General features: G+C 39.0%; 1 protein-coding gene and 1 long non-coding RNA gene across 7 annotated transcripts in view; one reads left to right on the forward strand and one right to left on the reverse strand.

Annotated features, from left to right (window-relative positions):
* Positions 1-6: 6 nt before the first annotated feature.
* Positions 7-6,983, forward strand: LOC146464516 (putative skeletal organic matrix protein 5). 3 transcript variants are annotated; one of them, XM_085129738.1, is made up of 4 exons: positions 1,137-2,126; positions 2,239-2,281; positions 4,995-5,121; positions 5,881-6,983. In XM_085129738.1, exons 1-4 carry the CDS (start codon positions 1,883-1,885, stop codon positions 6,400-6,402), a joined length of 936 nt encoding a protein of 311 aa, XP_084985864.1. In that variant the 5' UTR covers positions 1,137-1,882; the 3' UTR covers positions 6,403-6,983. The 3 variants fall into 3 exon arrangements, with proteins under 3 accessions (XP_084985866.1, XP_084985864.1, XP_084985865.1); XM_085129740.1 differs by lacking the exons at positions 1,137-2,126; positions 2,239-2,281 and adding an exon at positions 7-142; XM_085129739.1 differs by having other exon boundaries at positions 1,989-2,281.
* A 2,348-nt stretch (positions 6,984-9,331) lies between these two features.
* LOC146464517 (uncharacterized) overlaps positions 9,332-17,894 on the reverse strand; it is a 14,070-nt gene continuing 5,507 nt past the window's right edge. Inside the window, exons 1-4 of one of the 4 annotated variants that reach the window (XR_014868474.1) lie at positions 16,815-17,894; positions 16,393-16,512; positions 15,428-15,535; positions 9,332-10,345 (exon numbers count right to left, since the gene is read on the reverse strand). The exon at positions 16,815-17,894 is cut by the window's right edge and continues 127 nt beyond it. This is a non-coding gene — a long non-coding RNA (uncharacterized LOC146464517). Of the gene's footprint in view, positions 10,346-12,029; positions 15,536-16,392; positions 16,513-16,814 lie in introns of those variants that run through there. The other 3 variants (XR_014868475.1, XR_014868476.1, XR_014868473.1) reach the window with 3 other exon arrangements.

Genomic DNA, 17,894 nt, shown 5'->3' on the forward strand with positions numbered 1-17,894 from the left:
GTCTAAGTAACTTAAAACTGAGGGGCTATACAACTAGCCTGTAGAAAGGCTCGTACCTTGTAAGTGGAGCCTAATAGGGTAAGACGAACGAGAAGGACGGAGTGTCATCCCCGCATCCCGCTGGGAAGAAACAAGTAGTTGGGTAAGCCTGTACTTGGGCTACACTCGTGGCTGCCTCCTCCCGTCGATTTTTAACGAGCATTTCTACGGGCAAGTTGTAGAACATATACGTGCTAAACCATACAAATCCTGGACTGACTCTATTAGCATTATCAAGAGAAAACGACAGGCCTTGGTTATCTCTTGGCATTACTAATATTCGTTCTAAGTTGCATGCCACTAAGCTTAAAATTAATAGGCTTCTTCCGAAATGTTTAAATTTAGCTTGAATACGAGGCCTAAACAAGAAAAATGAAAAAACACGTTTCTTCATTGTTCTTTGTTTGTGTCCTCTGAGCCTTATAGTGAAGTTGAATTTTACTAAATCGAAAGACGCCTAAATCAGCTCACTCGTAAGATTCGACTCAGTGTTCAACTTTCAGGCCACTCACCTCAAAAAAATTAAGGCTAATTTACATGTGTCGATTAATCGAGCCGATTCGGCCCAATTTGATAAAGAAAATGAGTGAGTGGATGAAAATCGCCCCGAATTTCTAAGTATAACAAATCTATGGCAGTACTACAGATTCTTTTAATCTGGCCAATTTTCACCCCACGGTATGTATCGGCCGATACATTGTAACGTAAATTACACTCACTTCCAGGTTCTGAAAGTAGTTAAGTAACTTGAAGATTTTCAGTGTTCGCTCACCTTTGTTACCTTTAGTGGCATGGATGTCCACAGTTATTTTCAAAATATAGACAAAATCGTGGATAATCACAGTGGTAGCCTGCGTAGCAGTCGTTTCCGTTTCCTTTAAAGACGAGAGACGCGCAAGAGCGCGCGTCTCTCGTGCTTAAAGGAAACGGAAACGACTGCTACGCAGGCTAAATCGCCACTGACCTCAATATTCTCTAAATCTCATTCACTAGTTTCCCATTTTAGTTTCCCATCACTTCCCATTTTTAATTTCACATTTTCATTTTCCCAATTCCCAATCCCCAATCTCCATTCCTCGTTTTAGGAACATCCGTCTGAACTAGGCCCCACAACACAACGAATTTTCATTAACATGATTCTCACACAGTTCAAGGTTTCTCGCGGCCACTCTCTCTTTTCTGTTTCTTTCTTTTTCTGCGCAAGAGGGACCCGGGACCGTCTGAGAATCAGGCTACCTTTCCGTTCATTTCTCATCTGCCAGAAAGTAGCCGTCGGTAACTGTTCCATCCACTTGTGTTGCACGTAATTTGTCCATTGCGAGGTATGTTGCAAGGTTCTCGCGTAACGTGCCTTTCCTCCCACTGCTGTTTGGATAAATTTCACGAAACGTTGCACAGTGGATTCCAGTGTCCCTGCATTGGTATTAACTCAAGTGCAAAGTCTGCAAGTCATATTAGTTTATGCGCAAAAATTATCTCTAAAATTAAATGCAAGAGTTTGTCAATATTTGACAGCCTCCAAACAATTCTGGAATCCTCGTAAATTTTCGGAGAGCTTCAACCGTAAAAGCCCTTGGTGAAGTTTCGAAACCCTTGATCGATCTTGGGAAAACTTCGGTGATTTTCCGGCTGAATTGTTCAGACGATCCCAGATGTGCTTCTGCAGTCTGCACCTGAGTGCAATCTAATGAGATTGATTCGCCTGTGAGCAGCCAATCAAAATAGAATATTTTGTTTCTCTCCCGCGAACGATAAATAAGTGAACACGAATGGTTAGCAAACAAAGGATTGGCCACTCTTCAAAATTCAGTTGGGACTCACCAAATCATTCCTAAATTTCAAAATGCGTTCAAAGTTTGCTTTTCTTGTCCTACTTGTTCTGATTAACGCCAAATCTTTGAGGGTGAACGCAGCCTTCAACAGCTCGTCAGAAGACTGTGCGGCAAAGATGGTAGTTTGCAACTGTAATGTGAATCAAGATTCGCAAGTCAGTGAAGCCATAAAGGCGTTAGACGCGAAGCTGGAAAAGCTTATCGCGCTCTTCACCAACACCTCCCCTCCGACTCCACAACCTACTCAGTCACCAGGTGAGCTACAACATTTAATCCTCACATTTATTTTTCTTGTTTCTTCTTCGAATTCCAAAGCTCTAGAATAAGCGCTTTGCAAACTAAAACCGTGGTCTTATCTTGGTTTCAGCCGTTCCAGTCACTTCTTGTAAGGAACAGTACGATCGAGATAAGTAAGTGTGCAGAGTTTGTTGTGCATTCTTATCAGGGAAGTGTTTGTAAGCTGAAATTCTTCTTTCGAAGTAATTTTCAAGAATTTGTGTTCCAAACAAGATAAAAAGTTTTATTTCGATATCCTGTTTAAGTCTTACTTTGCCAAACAGTTTCAAGTCCGCTGTTATGCCCATCTCCTCGATTGACCCTCTGTTTTTAAGTTTTAACACTTGCGTTTGTTAGACTCTACATATATTACGATTTTATTTGTCCGGCACTTTTGAAACTTGCCGAAATTTGCACGTTATTGATGTAGATGTAGATCAAGATGAGCTTCAGGAAATGTCGTCGAATATCCGATCTCTGCAAGCACTTGATTTGCTGCGATTCCCCTTTACCTAATTTGGTAATAAGAGAAAAGACACTTTGTGCAAGAAAAAGAAACAAAAAAAAAAAAAAAAAATTTGTCCTTGACTATCATTATTTTTCGGCTCCACTAATTATAATATAATTATAAAATGATAGCGTAAATTAGTCTAAGAACGATTAAAAAAGTGTATTCGTGTTTAATACAAATGTTAACAGTTCAAAAGCATATTGATGGAAATCAAGTATTGGCAAATTGTGGAGAACATTAAACCTAAAAAAAAAACAAATTATGAAAGTGACATGGCATGCAGCACGAAAATCGCAACCCAATAAACAATCAGTCTCGATTCGTGCAAAGTTATTTGTTTAGCTGGACTACGACTTTTCGAGCTGTTTAATTTCGTGTAAATAAAATTTGTTTTTAATCTCAACTTGTAAGTCAGCTCCACTGTCACGGCTCTTTATCATTATTCACAATATTCTTATCATCACTTTGCATTTGTTAGTGCAACTTGTCTTGCAACAATATTTTAACAAGTCACAAGCACACGTTATTACACGTTGCGGTTGCCATACAACTTGTATAACGAACAAAAATGCGTCATTTACAAATGACGAATCAGAACAAGTCCCATTGTATCAATTGTTTTTGACATACAACTTACAGAGAATTTTCGGTTGCAGAAAGTCAAAAAAATGTTGCAAAATTTTAGTTGTACAAAGCAATATTACACGTGAAACGTAAAAATCGTGCGTGGAACTTACAACACTCTCTTTTTACGAGACAAGTTGCAAGAAAAATTGTTTCGTGGAACAAGTCACGCAGCACGTAAAATTGTTACGTGGAGAAAGTCACATTGCATGCGAAATATTACGTGTAACCGAGCCTTAAAGGGCGCTATTTATATTCGCCCCAACTCTTCTCTGTTTCAAATGAATGTGAATATATGAAACATATATTTGAACTGTAAAAGATTAAATAGAAGAGTTACCCTCGCAATTATTTACGCAACTTGAGCAGTTGCGAAAAGATAGCCTGGGAATTCTTCTCTGTTTGCCAGGATTTTCGAAGTCCAAAGTATGGTACTTGCTGACCCATGATCAAAACTTCACCCACACTGCAGGTTGTCGCTGTTACTCTCGTATTTCCTTGTACCTTATTAGGGCCATTTATACGGGAGAAAATAAGACGCGTCTTAAATAAGACGCGAACTGTACTGTTTATCAATCGCGTCCTGCATAAGACGCGTCTTATTTTTGATACATAAGTTTTGCAGTTACCACCTTTCCACTTTTCATCAGTACCAATTGCGAAAGGATAAACTTTGAATGTAAACAAAAGTGACAACAGAAGTAACTTACACCGGCGCCTGTAACACAATTGTTTAGCTCCTCGGCAATTGCCCTCTCTTTGTAGTCCACGTATTTCCTTTTGCTGCCGGTGTTGCTGGTGTTTTTGAACACTGCGAAGCGGACTGTGAACACTGCGAAGCCATTTTGCAGGGCTGAGAGCTGTCGGTGACGCGTCACCCGCTCTAACGCATGCGCATTTGTAGTTCACATCTTATTTAAGACGCGTGTACCATTTATACGAAGAAGTTCACGTCTTATTTAAGACGCGACCAAGATAAGAACAGCTCAAGCTCCTGTTCCAAATTAATCTCGTACCCCGATCTCAGTCGTCGGTTCGGGAATGTCTGACCGTGGGAGATCTGGGTACGAGATTAGTTCCAAATAAGACGAGTACGAACGCTTATTTCGTGCCGTTTATACGATCAGCTCGCGTCTTATTTTTTCCAGCACCAGGATTTTTGCGTTAACGGCAAACCGGAAACGGCAGTTTCAGGTTAGGCGTTTGGCGTTTGACGTTTATGGCTTCTACCGCTTTAGCTACACCGATCCGCCATATTGAATTTGCGAACAGCAGTAGTGCTGTTTTTCATACAGCAACATAAAGATCCGTGTTCGCTCTTTCGCGTTAGTTTACACCTAAACATCAACATAAAGACTTGCTACACACAAATCTGACATTTTTACGTTTCAAAAAATTGAAAAGTATGACTCAAATCGCTGAGGTAAATGACTTACGTGAAAACCTACCCCTCCACGTTGAAAACGCACGTTGGAAACCGCAAACGTAACGTCAGAGCCTTGTCACGTGATCTCTAGCAGTTCGCCGTCTGAGGTGTTTGCCGAAAAGCCTGGTGCTAAATGTCTCTATTCTCGCTATTATCACTGCTAAGGTCTATCTTAATAGTGTTGCCAAGGAGAGCCACTTCTGACTTTGGTTATATGTAACGACACAATATAGATTCTCTCAAGTGTCTTTCGAATTAACTAGCCTTGATCTTCTTCCCTCAACAGTTCGTCAAGGAGTCAGGAGTACACCCTTAAGTTCGGTTCACTGGAGATCCCTGTTTACTGTCACATGGGAGACTTTGGATGCGGAGATGGAGGATGGACGTTGGCCATGAAAATTGATGGCACAAAGGTACACGTCAGTCAACAATACATTTGTCGGCTACACTCTATTTTTTTTATAACCTCTTCAGGCTGAGATTAACTAAAATTCTAGGAACATACTAATAAGATGCCCAGGCTCGTCAGTTTTGCTCTTTTTGTTGTTGTGAGTAGTATAAATGAAAGTAAAAGAAAAGTCAAACGGTATTCTAACAGGACAATCAACTCAAAGACTTAAAGACGTTTTTTTACGTTAACAATGTGGTTTTCTTATTGCATGATACACTGAAGAACAACTCAGTTTGTAGTCGAGCAAACAATGCACTTTGATAGGTTTCCTGGTCACGTCCGCATTGATTTATTGACTACTATACCACACTTTAAGAACATGTTAAGATTGCTTTCAGGCTCAAATCGCAAAAAAAAAAAAAAAGGAAGAAGAAGAAAAACGTTCAGCCTCAGCCCCAAAATGAGACGTTTTTATAAAAAAGAGTGATATGTATATACGAATGGTATAGTAACCATTTTTTCGCTTTGAATAAGTGTTTGTTATTTTCTCTGTCATTCAGTTATACTTACAAAAGTAACATTGATCACAAACTTCTTTTGAAACGAGTGAATCCCCAGTTTCGTAGCGCATGTGCTGTAATAACGCCTAATTACGCCTTATCCGTCCTACTTGTTGCCCTTTGCCATAACTCTAAGTAAAATCTTTGCTTTGGAGCATAAATTTATGCTATAAAGAAATATCATAACGACACTAACAAACTTTAATTAATTGTAATTTCAGAACACGTTTCACTACAGCTCTAGTTTTTGGAGCGACAAAAATGCCTACAACCTAGCTGGAGGAAAGACTGGGTTTGACCTACAAGAAACTAAGTTACCGACCTACTGGAACACGTCCTTCTCCAAGATCTGCCTTGGTATGAAAATCGGTCATCAAATCAACTTCCTTGCTATCAACAAGCAAGCCAACTCTCTTTTCTCTCTGATCGCTGACGGAACTTACCGCTCCACATCTCTGGGTCGCAACAAGTGGAAGACGCTGATTGGCCCCGAGGCGTCCTTGCAGACTGGGTGTAACAAAGAGGGGTTCAATGCAGAGAGTCACAGTGTTTCTGCTAAAGCGAGAATCGGTATTCTTGGAAATGATCAAGGAGACTGTGGTACCTGTGATTCCAAAATCGGGTTTGGAACTGGAGGACACACTGATGATTCCAACTCGTGTGGAAACGACGCTCCTAACGGATATACATCGGATAATGGAGCAAAGAACATCAAAGCCATGGGTTACATCCTTGTTCAGTAGAGTGAAACTGACTTATACATTACTGTTCAAAAAGGGCCAGTAATGCAAAAAAAAAACCCTTAGGTTATTTACTGATAGTGTGATAAATGTGACTGAATAATACTGTACACTGTATAAGATACGGGATAAGCAACAGCTCGATTATCTGAACAACTAATGTTTGGTTTTATCAACGAAGTTACTTGCTACCGGCCGCAGCAAGGAAGCCTGAAACCTGAAGCGACCGAGCAGGGCAGCTCTCTAATCGGCACAGTTCTATACTTATGGGGCCTTTCGTTCACCTTTCTTGCAAAATGCAAAGCATAGTGGTTGCGATAAGATCAAAGGGGCAAGGCATTGTGGTTAATTTTGTGGACTCCACAATGCAACGCGCTGCTCTGCTCTGCTCGCTTCTGGTCGACTGAGTTTGGATAGAGCTTGAGAGATGGAGGCAAATATTTCCTCGTTTTTAATGCCCTTAACTTTGTGGAATGTATTTACTTCGTTTATATTTTCTAAAGTGCATCTCTTTTAACTTCAGAACGCAAATATTTGTATTTAAGGTTAAGGTATATCCTCTAAGTAAGAATAAATGAAGGTATATTCTTGAAAGTTGTCAGTGTTGTTAATTACCTGGGTTGATTATTCCAAACTTTGTTCATTTTTTAGTACAAAACCGGCTTAGGCAATCAAGCTACACTATAATTTGAGGAATATCTTATCCGAATAACAAAGAATGCATACAAGGCCTGTGTTTGCAAAAGAATGGTCTTACACCGAATGGTTCAGTTTTCAGAACTCTCGCAGCCAAATAACGCTGGCTACCGTGCCGAAATCGCTCAGACAGCGTACATGTATATCCAATCTATGCTATCTTCCAAATCGTCTCTGAGTCGTTATTTGTTTTTACTGAGTTTTCTTATTTCACAAAGGCACAATGGGCCACTTCAACTCTTTGAACCTTCCCTTGCTATTCTCAATGCAACAGTTCTTAACTCACCTCCCTCCCACGGCAGCATTTACCGCCGTTCCGGTATATTAGTAACTAAAGCTAATTAGACAGTAAAGAGATTCAAGTTCTGAGGTTTCGAGCGTTAGCCTTTCGTCAGAACGTTAGTCGTTTGTTTGACCAAGGGTGAACGCTCAAAACGCCACCTTTGGTTGTCAACTCTTTTGACAAAACCAACATTCGTTCCCAGTCTACTCCCCACCGATGCATCACCGCAGGTTCTTTAAAAACTAATATGGGCGGCCGTAACTCACCAAAAAATACAAGAATGTCAAACGATACAGACAAAAAAGAGAAGGTTCAAGTGGCCATCACAAAATAGCTCATACAATTAAAAAGTAGCACAGCCAAAGTACAAACAGTTCACTCAACTTTCTTTACTAGAATAGTACCCTAGGTGTCGCCGATGCGGTTATTTGCTCATTTTTGTTTTTTAGGCAACGGGCCTCTGGATTTTTGGGTACTGAAATAGAAAAGTGTAAATGGAAACGTTTCAGCCAAAACACAAACAGACTCATAGCAGCAACTCATATCGAAGTGGAACATGAAATAGTTTGAGTCAAAGTACAAATAGCTCACCCTTCATTAACTTTCATTTGCAATGTGGTATAGTCAAACGGAGAATGGACGTGTTCTCGATGCACAAACAACACATTGCAATCGCGAATTGCCCAGCGTCACATGAAATGGGTTAAGAATGGATGCAATGGGTTGGCGTAATGTACCGTGCCATGGTAACCTGAGCGTATCGTTCCACGTAACGATGGATGATATGGGTGTATCGATGGAACGGTACGTAGACAAATAAGGAAGCGATTGCATAGCTAAGTGGGGCTGACAATAAAAACTGAAAGAAATATCGCAGATCCGCTGACACTTAGAAAATATTCATCTTTCTTTCACGTATCGTGAAACAAAGACAGCATCAAATATTCGCACTAAGTGAATAGCTGTGTTATTTCGTCCGCTGTCACTGTCACTGGTTATCACGTCTGCTTTGAACGCAGGAGACCGGGGTTCGAATCGTCGCCGAAAAACCATATTTTTACATAGTACGTTATATCTTGCTTTTACACGTTATCAGGTATCGTCCCGGGTCTAGCTAGGGTAAAAGGGCCTTTCAGAAATGAAAAAAAAAAATGGAAGTGCCGGAATCGTAATTATGTTCAGAACAAGAAAGTGGTCATGAAATCTGCTTTGTACGTTTTTATTTACGTTTCAAGCATTTTTTACATAATCATGTCATGTTTATACGTTGTTTAGCAACATTTTGATTACGAACCTAACATTTCTTTGTTTCTGTTTATTATAGGTATGTCACAGAGTGTTCTGTTAAAGTACGTTTCTCTTGTATACGTAGAGAAAACGTTTAATGAATCACTCAACTTAAAACTTCTCTTACTCTCTTATTCAATTTATTTTATTTTTTTTTTTGCCAAAATTGTTCAATGTTATTCAATGTATACTGAGCAATGCACTTCAAAGTGCGGCAAATGAGGACTTTTTCTCCTTGATAAATCAAAGCACGTTAGAGTGCGGCAAATAGGAACTTTTTCTCCTTGATAAATCAAAGCACGTTAGAGTGCGGCAAATGAGGACTTTTTCTCCTTGATAAATCAAAGCACCTTAGAGTGCGGCAAATGGGAACTTTTTCAATTGTTCTCGTAATCAATAAACATCCACCGAATACATTGTTAGCAATCTATAGAGCGTTTTCACATGACGTCACGGCGGCCATGTTGGTGTCCTTAAACAAAGAAATGGCGGCCATGTTGGTGTCCCAAACTAAACCTCTGGGAATTGAACTCTATTTTTATGCAAACACTTTCTTTTGTTTCATTAAACCAATATGGCCGGTAGTCAAGTGAATGAAAACACTCTTTTGCTCTATTAGGTCACAACGACATTATAGTCACGTGACACTTACTTACTTACATGCACTTACTTACTTACTTACCGATGCTTACTTGCGGGGACCATATATCGCTACCTGCACTCTGGGGACACCGACTTCCAGTATAGCTAATACCAAAAGAGAGAGTGCATTTTAATGTACTCCCAACAAGGGAACATCCAGAGCCATTATATTATAAAAATTGTAAATCGCTAACTGTGGGGACAAATACTCAATGTAATTATGGGGACTGCTTATAAAGTTCTTCGTTGTGGGGACTCGAAAATGTTCAGTCCACGATGTACTTATGAAAACTTACAAGGAAATCAAATTGATGGGACTGATGGAATACTTTTTTTTAGGATAAGCGAGGGTAGGCTAACCTTTCACCGGAACTTACCGATGCTTACTTGCGGGGACCATATATCGCTACCTGCACTCTGGGGACACCGACTTCCAGTATAGGACTCCCCTCTGACTACTTAACGGGAATTTTAATTCTTGCTAAACTTATGGGGACATGATAGTACACGACTACTTATGGGGACTACTTGCCGAACTTATGGGGACATGATACTTACACAACTACTTATGGGGACTACTTGCCGAACTTATGGGGACATGATACTTACACAACTACTTATGGGGACTACTTGCCGAACTTATGGGGACATGATACTTACACAACTACTTATGGGGACTACTTGCCGAACTTATGGGGACATGATACTTACACAACTACTTATGGGGACTACTTGCCAAACTTATGGGGACATGATACTTACACAACTACTTATGGATACTACTTGCCAAACTTATAAGAGGACGTGCCTATAAACAACTACTTCTACTAATGGGATTATTTGCCATAGCTGAGCTATTGATTTTCTTCATTGAAGGGCACATGTTTGCATGGAAACCAACCTATATTGTCTCTTTGTGTCTGTTTGAAAGGCCAATAAGGTTGAAGATGATACCAAGGTTCTGATATTATACAATTGTATGATTTTTCACTCTATTTCAGCCACATCCCATCTCATAATCACAAGAAATCTGATTATCTGAACAAATAACAAAAAATGCTACATTTAGTTTGCATTGGAAACATCGACACTTGATTTTGAACACAAGAGGAGCACAATAATAGAGACCTTTAGATTCTAGTACAAGTACGAGTACGACTACGAGATTTGACTTCAAGATTGTAGCGAAGTACTAAGAACAGATATATCACAGAAAGTTTCATTTCACTCTTTACGAACGACGAACTTGACGCAGTTGGTTTAAATGATGATAGTTAAGCCCTTTCGTGTTTCCAAAAAGACGAGATCACCTACGTTTCGAGAACTCGTTTTCGCCACTACGAGATTCTTACAAAAACTCGTAGTAAAATGACGACAGCTATCACGTTTTCCCGCCAAAATGACACTGGTTCACGCGCGCGCGCTCTTTGTTTATTGGAGAAACTCGTAGTCGTCCTCGTACTCGTACTAGAATCTAAAGTTCTCTAATAATAGACTGCTGGGTCAAAGGGGGGAGGAAGATGCATTACAAATATAGGGACCATGGAATAAACTAATATTGGAAAGAGTGATATACTTACTGACAATAATAATAATGATGATGATGATGATGATGATGATGATGATGATGATGATGATGATGATGATCATAATTACCTATCACTGGATGAGGCTGAGTATGACCCGAAGAATTATAAAGATTGAGGAGTTTTCCAGTACAAATCCTTCTAATCTTACTTTTGAGATATATGGATAAAAATTTACGGGTAATTAACCTACTTTAAATATGCTCTCTCAGTTCCTAAGACCTTGTAACAAAACTTTCCAAAGGAGAACTGTTTTTGATCGGAAAGTTGATCATGTGACCAGCTACTGCAAAAGGCCTATTAGTGACAATTTATACTTTCTTATAGCTGCCTTAGCACATTCCTTCACTTCAAATCGACTGTCCGCCCAGCCCTAGCTTCGCGAGGTTTTGAGAGTCACGTATTTGTAGTATATTTTAAACTTTAAAAAGATTAGGTTTTAAGATTCTTGGAAAAAGGAAAACTGTAATACATTTTGTTGAAACACCAATTTGTTTATGAGAGAACTTCTAAAGACTTTATTTCTGAACAAAAAAAGCAATGAGATAGTATCCCCTTTCCTACAGTGTGCGCGGCCGGTGAGACCAGTTCCTAGACACTGCCTTCCTTTGAGACCATCATAGGTAATCCAATGTGGATCATCAGAGGCGCGCAGCCTGTCATGGGAGAATTTTGGGGGGCTTTGGTAGAATCTAGTATGGCGGCCAAGCTCTTTCTGGAAAATCCTCCTTCTGATCAAATAAGCCAGTTTTTCGGAGAAAAAAGCGAGGAGTACATGTCTTGTACAGAAAACGGCACGGAGTTGAGGGATATTTCATGCTTTTTTGCTGAGTTCGAAGCAGCAGTAGGAGTCATCGAAGAGAAATACAACGTTTAGTGGTCGAAATCCAGACTTGCAAAAGTTGATTCCCATCCAAGGAATGGTCAAAAAGGACAATGAAAAAGCTTCACGAAAAGGTAATTAGAAGACTGCGCTCAAAACCAACTTTAGCGACACCATGGAGAGGAGATTTCACTATGGCCATTTCCTGAGAAGTTTTTGATTTGATTTACCATAAAATTGTTAAGTCCAACATTATTAAACAACTTTGGCCATCAGTCAAGAGAGAAAACCGGCCTGTACTGACATTGGAGTCACGGACAGGAAAAAGGCAGTATTTTGTTTTTAACAAAATGAATCAAGGTGGTATTCTTATTAGCCGTAATCACCTCTTAAAGAAGTGTTTGGGAAACTGTGCTGGCGGTGTTCATGCAGTTGAGAGATGTGAAGTGGTTGTTTGCAGGGAAAAACCTATGAGATTTAAATATCATCACAGCACAGAAGTTTTGTCTTTCATTATGGTAATTGGAATTCGGCGTTCCACAACACTTATTAATGGGTACAATACAAGCAATTATGACTTGCTACCAAAATCAGCATGGAGCATTTGCTTTATAGCCTGTGAACAGGCTCCCAAGTGGGGTATAGGGTGAAAAGAAAAATCGGCGAGCCGGGCGGGGGGAGCACGGTATGGGGCGAGGAAGAGCTCGATTTTCATCTTCGCTATAGACCCCACTTGGGAGCCTGTTCACAGGTTATTGCTTTAGAATCCAGGTATTATTTCTTAGTGCTGAGGAACATCCCTGCAGTTCCAATATCCATAATGAAATGGTGAAGTAACTGAAGAACTGAAAGTGGCACTATCTTAAACCATACAACTTCTTTTTGTGTTTTGCACAGTTCAATAACCTGATCGTCACCCTTTTTTCAGGGAACTGTATTAAAAAAAACATAACATATCAATGCCTGGGGATGGTCTTGTTACTTATCTCATGACAGAGGCAGCTATTCTTTGACCTCCATCTCTTTCCCCTTCCCATTGGGTTTCATTGCAGATTTTGCATTTTCAAAGTTAGGTTTTCTCAGAATAGGTCATGTTTAGTTTACAGGGTGCCATAACACCCTGGGGCCAACTCACCAATAAAAGCTGAAAGATTCGAGGTTGTGGTAACAGAATTCAGCCCAATGAGATTTAAATATCTTAAGAACTGAAAAATCTGTCTGTGAGTTTTCATTACAGCTACTGGAATTGACTGAAATTGACTGAAATTGTACTGTTTCATTCAATGGGTGATCAGATTGCAACAATACGCTGTCTCAGTACACTCAGTCTTGATTATTACAGTTTTTTCATGGTCATACTGTTGAGCTTTTGATGTGCAGGAGTATATGTAGGAAGAAGTTGTCTGTCATTGTGGTTCCAGTTGCTATTACAATTTAATTAACTGTGAATGTTCCACTGCAGGAGACTAACATTATTGTCTAATATAAATACATTGTATGAACAGACTTTATGTTCCAACATCCATAACATATGTTCCCCTGTTAAGAAAAGTTTATTTACAGTGGACGACTCTACACTTAGACAACAGATGATCCATAACCAGGATTAACAGAAAAAAAAAGTGAATGTTCTCTGGTGAAAACATTTGTACAAAAAAACTAAGCTTTGAACAACTTGTAACTTTTCTGCCCCATTGTCCAATGGGCCCAAATTGTTAAATTCTGGTTTAAAAAAATTCAAAAATGTAAGTTTAGAGAAAAATTTAGTCATGTTGCCCACTCCAATATTAAAGGGGTAGGATACATGAGCAGTCATGACACCTGCATGTTGTAGTTTAAATCTGTCATGACTAGATTTTTGTATTTCCGATTTTATGCTGGGAGGTTTCAATTTCAGAGATGCAATTATGACCAGGCTGATTACCGAAGTTTGTGCCGTGTTGCGTAAAACTATGGGCACTCCCTTCTAATATTACAGCAAGCTGGCAAAATGCCCTGCTTCCATTGTTTTTAAAACCACACCCATTTTAAATTCTTGTGCAAAAAATACAAAATGTATGTTTAGAGAAAAAAGTCTTGTTGCCAACTACAACATTAAGGGGGTAGGATACGTGAGCAGTCATGACACCTGCATGTTGTAGTTTAAATCTGTCATGATCAGATTTTTGTATTTCCAATTTTATGCTGGGAGGTTTCAATTTCAGAAATGCAATTATGACCAGGCTGATTATTGAAGTTTGTGCCGTGTTGCGTAAAACTATGGGCACTCCCTTCCAACATCACAGCAAGCTGGCAAAATGAACCACTTCCATACCCATTTTTAACTCGTAAATGCGAGCATGCACAATGAACGAGTGATAGCAATGGTGGGTTTTTCACTTGGTTGGTTGGCTGATTCGGCTGTTGACTTTCAAGCATGCGCAGTGAAAGTGCGGTGTCTTGAATTCAATCAGTGAAGTGTCGGCATGAACTTTGAATAAAAAAAGAAGTGAAAATTTGTTTCACAGCGCATCAAAATAATCTTATTCAATCTGTAGATAAAAATTTGACAATTATTTTAGTGCAAGAATGGAGATTTTTCATTTAATATGAGCAAAGTTATAAGTTTTCCCGTTTTTCCACAAAGTGCGGTGTCTTAAATTGAATGAGTGAAGTGTCTGCATGAACTTTGAATAAAAAACACCCGAAAATTTGTTCCAAGGTGCATTAGAATAACCTTATACAATATGTAGGGAATAAGTTTAGAATCATTTTTATAGTACACATATGGTTATTTCTCGTTACATGATCAGGCAAAGATATGACTTCTTTTAGCTTTCAAGGTAGTGTATGTAGCCATCTTAATTTCAATTAAAATACTGATGCGTCATCTGCATTCACGAGTTGGCTCACAGGAGACTTTGATTTAAAGATAAATTATTTCAAATGTTGTTAACACTTCGATAATCTGATCAATTTACATGATTTTGAGGACACCACAGTGGTTTTCTATGGATATTTTAAAACCAAAACCAGTCTTTGACATGTTTATTAAACCTGCTGTTACAATTACACTGTGATGGTATGTCTAGAGTTAAACAACTGGAAATGTTTAATAGTTGGTGTTGTGGAATACCAAATTGGCATAAGCTTCAGCAGAACAAAATTACACCGATTGCTAATCATGTAGCAACTTCATTTTGAAACGCGAACTAGAAGCAACTGTAATACATGTAGCTTGTTTAGCAGACAGAGATACACAGAAGGTTTTGTTTTCTGGATTTGTCCTACCACCAAGCAGCAATTCTTAGTGATTTTTGTCAAGCAGCTGCAATACCGATTTGATAAATTTTGGAAGCTGCAAATGCAAATTTTCTGTAAAATCATATACCGGCCGCCTTGAATGAACTTCTACATGGTTCATAAAGAGAGAGCTGACGCTTCGGTGAAAGCTTCCAATTGTAACCTTAAGTATCATTATTGGCTAATGCTTGTTTTCTGAAGGCTGCACTGGTCGCTTAGGAGAAAAGGGCCAGTTGGTTATTCAAAAAAGTGGTGCCATCGCTTAGGGTAGATGTCACTTAAAGGACCTTTTTAACACAGGGCTTATAATATGTCACAGATTTCACAATGATGGTCACTTTTAGGAGTGATCACAAACAGTGCTTTGTGTAGTTCTGTATTGGCAAAGTCATGTTGCTCACATACATAATAATTTTTAGGTCAACTTACTCTAAGAGCTCTGAACTCCACAGTCTTGATATGGAATCACATCCTCAACATGAATACTGTTATTTGGATCCTTGGAACAAACTTTCTTTTTGGCAAGCAGTTGAGGCTCTAAAAAGAGATAGAGAATCACACCGGAAATTAACTTACTCTATAAATCCCCCTACTGGGTGGGGAATTGCAGAAAAACAACTCATGCTTATATGTATCTCATGAATAAACAAGAAAATAACACTAGAGCATATCTTGTTATGTTCTTTTTACATGTAAGCACAGAATCAATTTTCCACAATCCCACACCTTCTTCTCTTAGGGACTTGACCAATTACAAAAGAAGAAAAAAAGAAACCTTACTAGAGACCCAATAAATTTTTAATAACGATTAGGCTTACAAGCTAGGTGACATAACTTATTCAACACATTCCACCATTAGCCATTAGCAATGTAAGTAAGCAAACCACTGCCATAACTTACACTCTTTATTCTTCAAACCTTATTAACATTATAATAACTTCCACTTGGCATCACTTGGCATGCATTTAAAAACCATCCCACAGGAATTCTTCATATATTGACAACTTACAGTGTAGGTCCAGTAGTTAGAAGTAACATTGTCTAATTCCAGACATGTAAAATCAGCTAGATCAAGAGGATTGTCACCTCCAAACAACTTATTAAATATTTTTTTATTATATTATGTAACTACTGCTAGGAGACTGGGGGTAAAATAAAACTGTGCTCTGCATGCATGTCTAATTCGGAGACTCAGGACCCCATACCAAAGAAAAACATTTTAGATGTGCTGATGTGCTCATTTCCCTACCATGTGATGTCACAAAAACCAGAGACATAATTGAACCTTTTAAGTGGTGGATATATGATATTAAAACTGGCATGCACATTTTTAAAAGTGCACTTGAATTCTAATTTAAGCATGCCTTTATAATCCATACCTATTGAGCACGCACCTTTTCCAGGGATGGAACAGCTTAGAAGAGCAGGATAAGTGGAACTTGCAGAATAATAATTTATCTCAGACTGAGAACCTTCACTTTCATACCCACACTGGCACTATCAGAAACAAGATCCTATCAAAAACCAATTAAAACAAACATTGTCAACATACATGGCACTGTAAAGATGGTGGGTTTGATGGTTGGGCTTGATAGAGTTTCTGCCTCTCTCATTCAGTATTTCTCTTGAACATTTCGCCTTCAGTCAGCTTCAAAAGGCTAGGCACAACATTTTAAAGAGATCTACATGTATACAGTATTTGATACATATTACAATGCATCAACAATCTCGGGGACAATCTGGCTTTTTAATACCAATTCACTAAAAGCACTTAAATCTGAAAATGTTACAAAATGACAGTACACACTGCCCTTACCAGATCATTAAAAAAGCCATGCATTTTCCTTTCCTTGAATTTGACTCCTAAACTTTGTTTCTGAAGAAAGATATGGTAATTAATATCAGTGTAATTCCTTTTTGTTTCATGTCATTTGATGTTTGTTTGTTTGTTTGATGTCGTTTGTTTCATTTAATGTCGCACCTGAGGATTGCTGAGAACAACACAGTCAAGGTCTTTTTCCATATCAAATCAACCGTGATCATTTGGATTGTTTTCTTTTATTTAATCCCTTCAAAGTTAGAGGTTTTTTTTGAGGTTCTACCACAGTACGTACCATCAAATGCTGCTCTTTGCAACTGGATTCCAGGGATTTTAACCTGAAATATGCATACTGGCAGCTGCATGCGATGCATTTGGCGTAGTTACTAAAACAAGGAATGACCTAAAATGATCTAAAATAAGTCCAAAATATCTTAAAATGATCTGAATGAAATGAAACCAAGATAAAATGAATAAAATTACAGGATTACAGAACTGAGTGCTTACCATTAACTAAAGGCTGAAGGAAGCTGCTGTGAACTGCCGGAAAGACCGAAGAAGACTTGAAAAGTGCCGATGGTTGCACGTAAGCAGATTTGATGACAAAGTCGTGTAAACAAACCGCACTAGAGTGAATCTTTATTTTTTTTGATTGGTCTGAAAGACCCAAAAATATCGGCACTGACCAATTTTTTCGGGTTCGTTTTCCGGTCGCACATTAAAAGCCACACGACAAGGCTAAATTCTTGTGTAAACACTGATAAAACGCTTTTGTAAACAATGTAAAGGCATATCTGTGCAGCAATTTCCTTAATGCACTAGTCAATTAAAACCCCCACCCCCCCCCCCCCCGACCCGGGACAGATAGGGGGATAATAGGGGCATATAAGCACTTTTGATCAGAGATCTGTCCCCTGGGGGTGGTAGATAAGATGTGTTTTGCTTCTTTACAATGTCCCCACCTCGGGGTCAGTCAGGGAGATTTGACTGTGGTTGACTCAGGTACTGAAGTTCTTCGCGAAGTTAATCAACTGCACGTTGTCATTTTCGCGCCATCCATATTGGCTGATTATTGGC

Source organism: Pavona decussata, unplaced genomic scaffold (genome assembly GCF_977016875.1).
Source record: "Pavona decussata unplaced genomic scaffold, jaPavDecu1.1 SCAFFOLD_163, whole genome shotgun sequence".
NCBI classification, from domain to species: domain Eukaryota; kingdom Metazoa; phylum Cnidaria; class Anthozoa; order Scleractinia; family Agariciidae; genus Pavona; species Pavona decussata.

Excerpts from the sequence above, each read along its gene's own strand:
- LOC146464516 (XM_085129738.1), top strand. The coding sequence starts at position 1,883 with ATGCGTTCAAAGTTTGCTTTTCTTGTCCTACTTGTTCTGATTAACGCC. Across the intron at positions 2,282-4,994 it reads GAACAGTACGATCGAGATAA|TTCGTCAAGGAGTCAGGAGT; the intron begins GTAAGTGTGCAG and ends TTCCCTCAACAG. Across the intron at positions 5,122-5,880 it reads TGAAAATTGATGGCACAAAG|AACACGTTTCACTACAGCTC; the intron begins GTACACGTCAGT and ends TTGTAATTTCAG.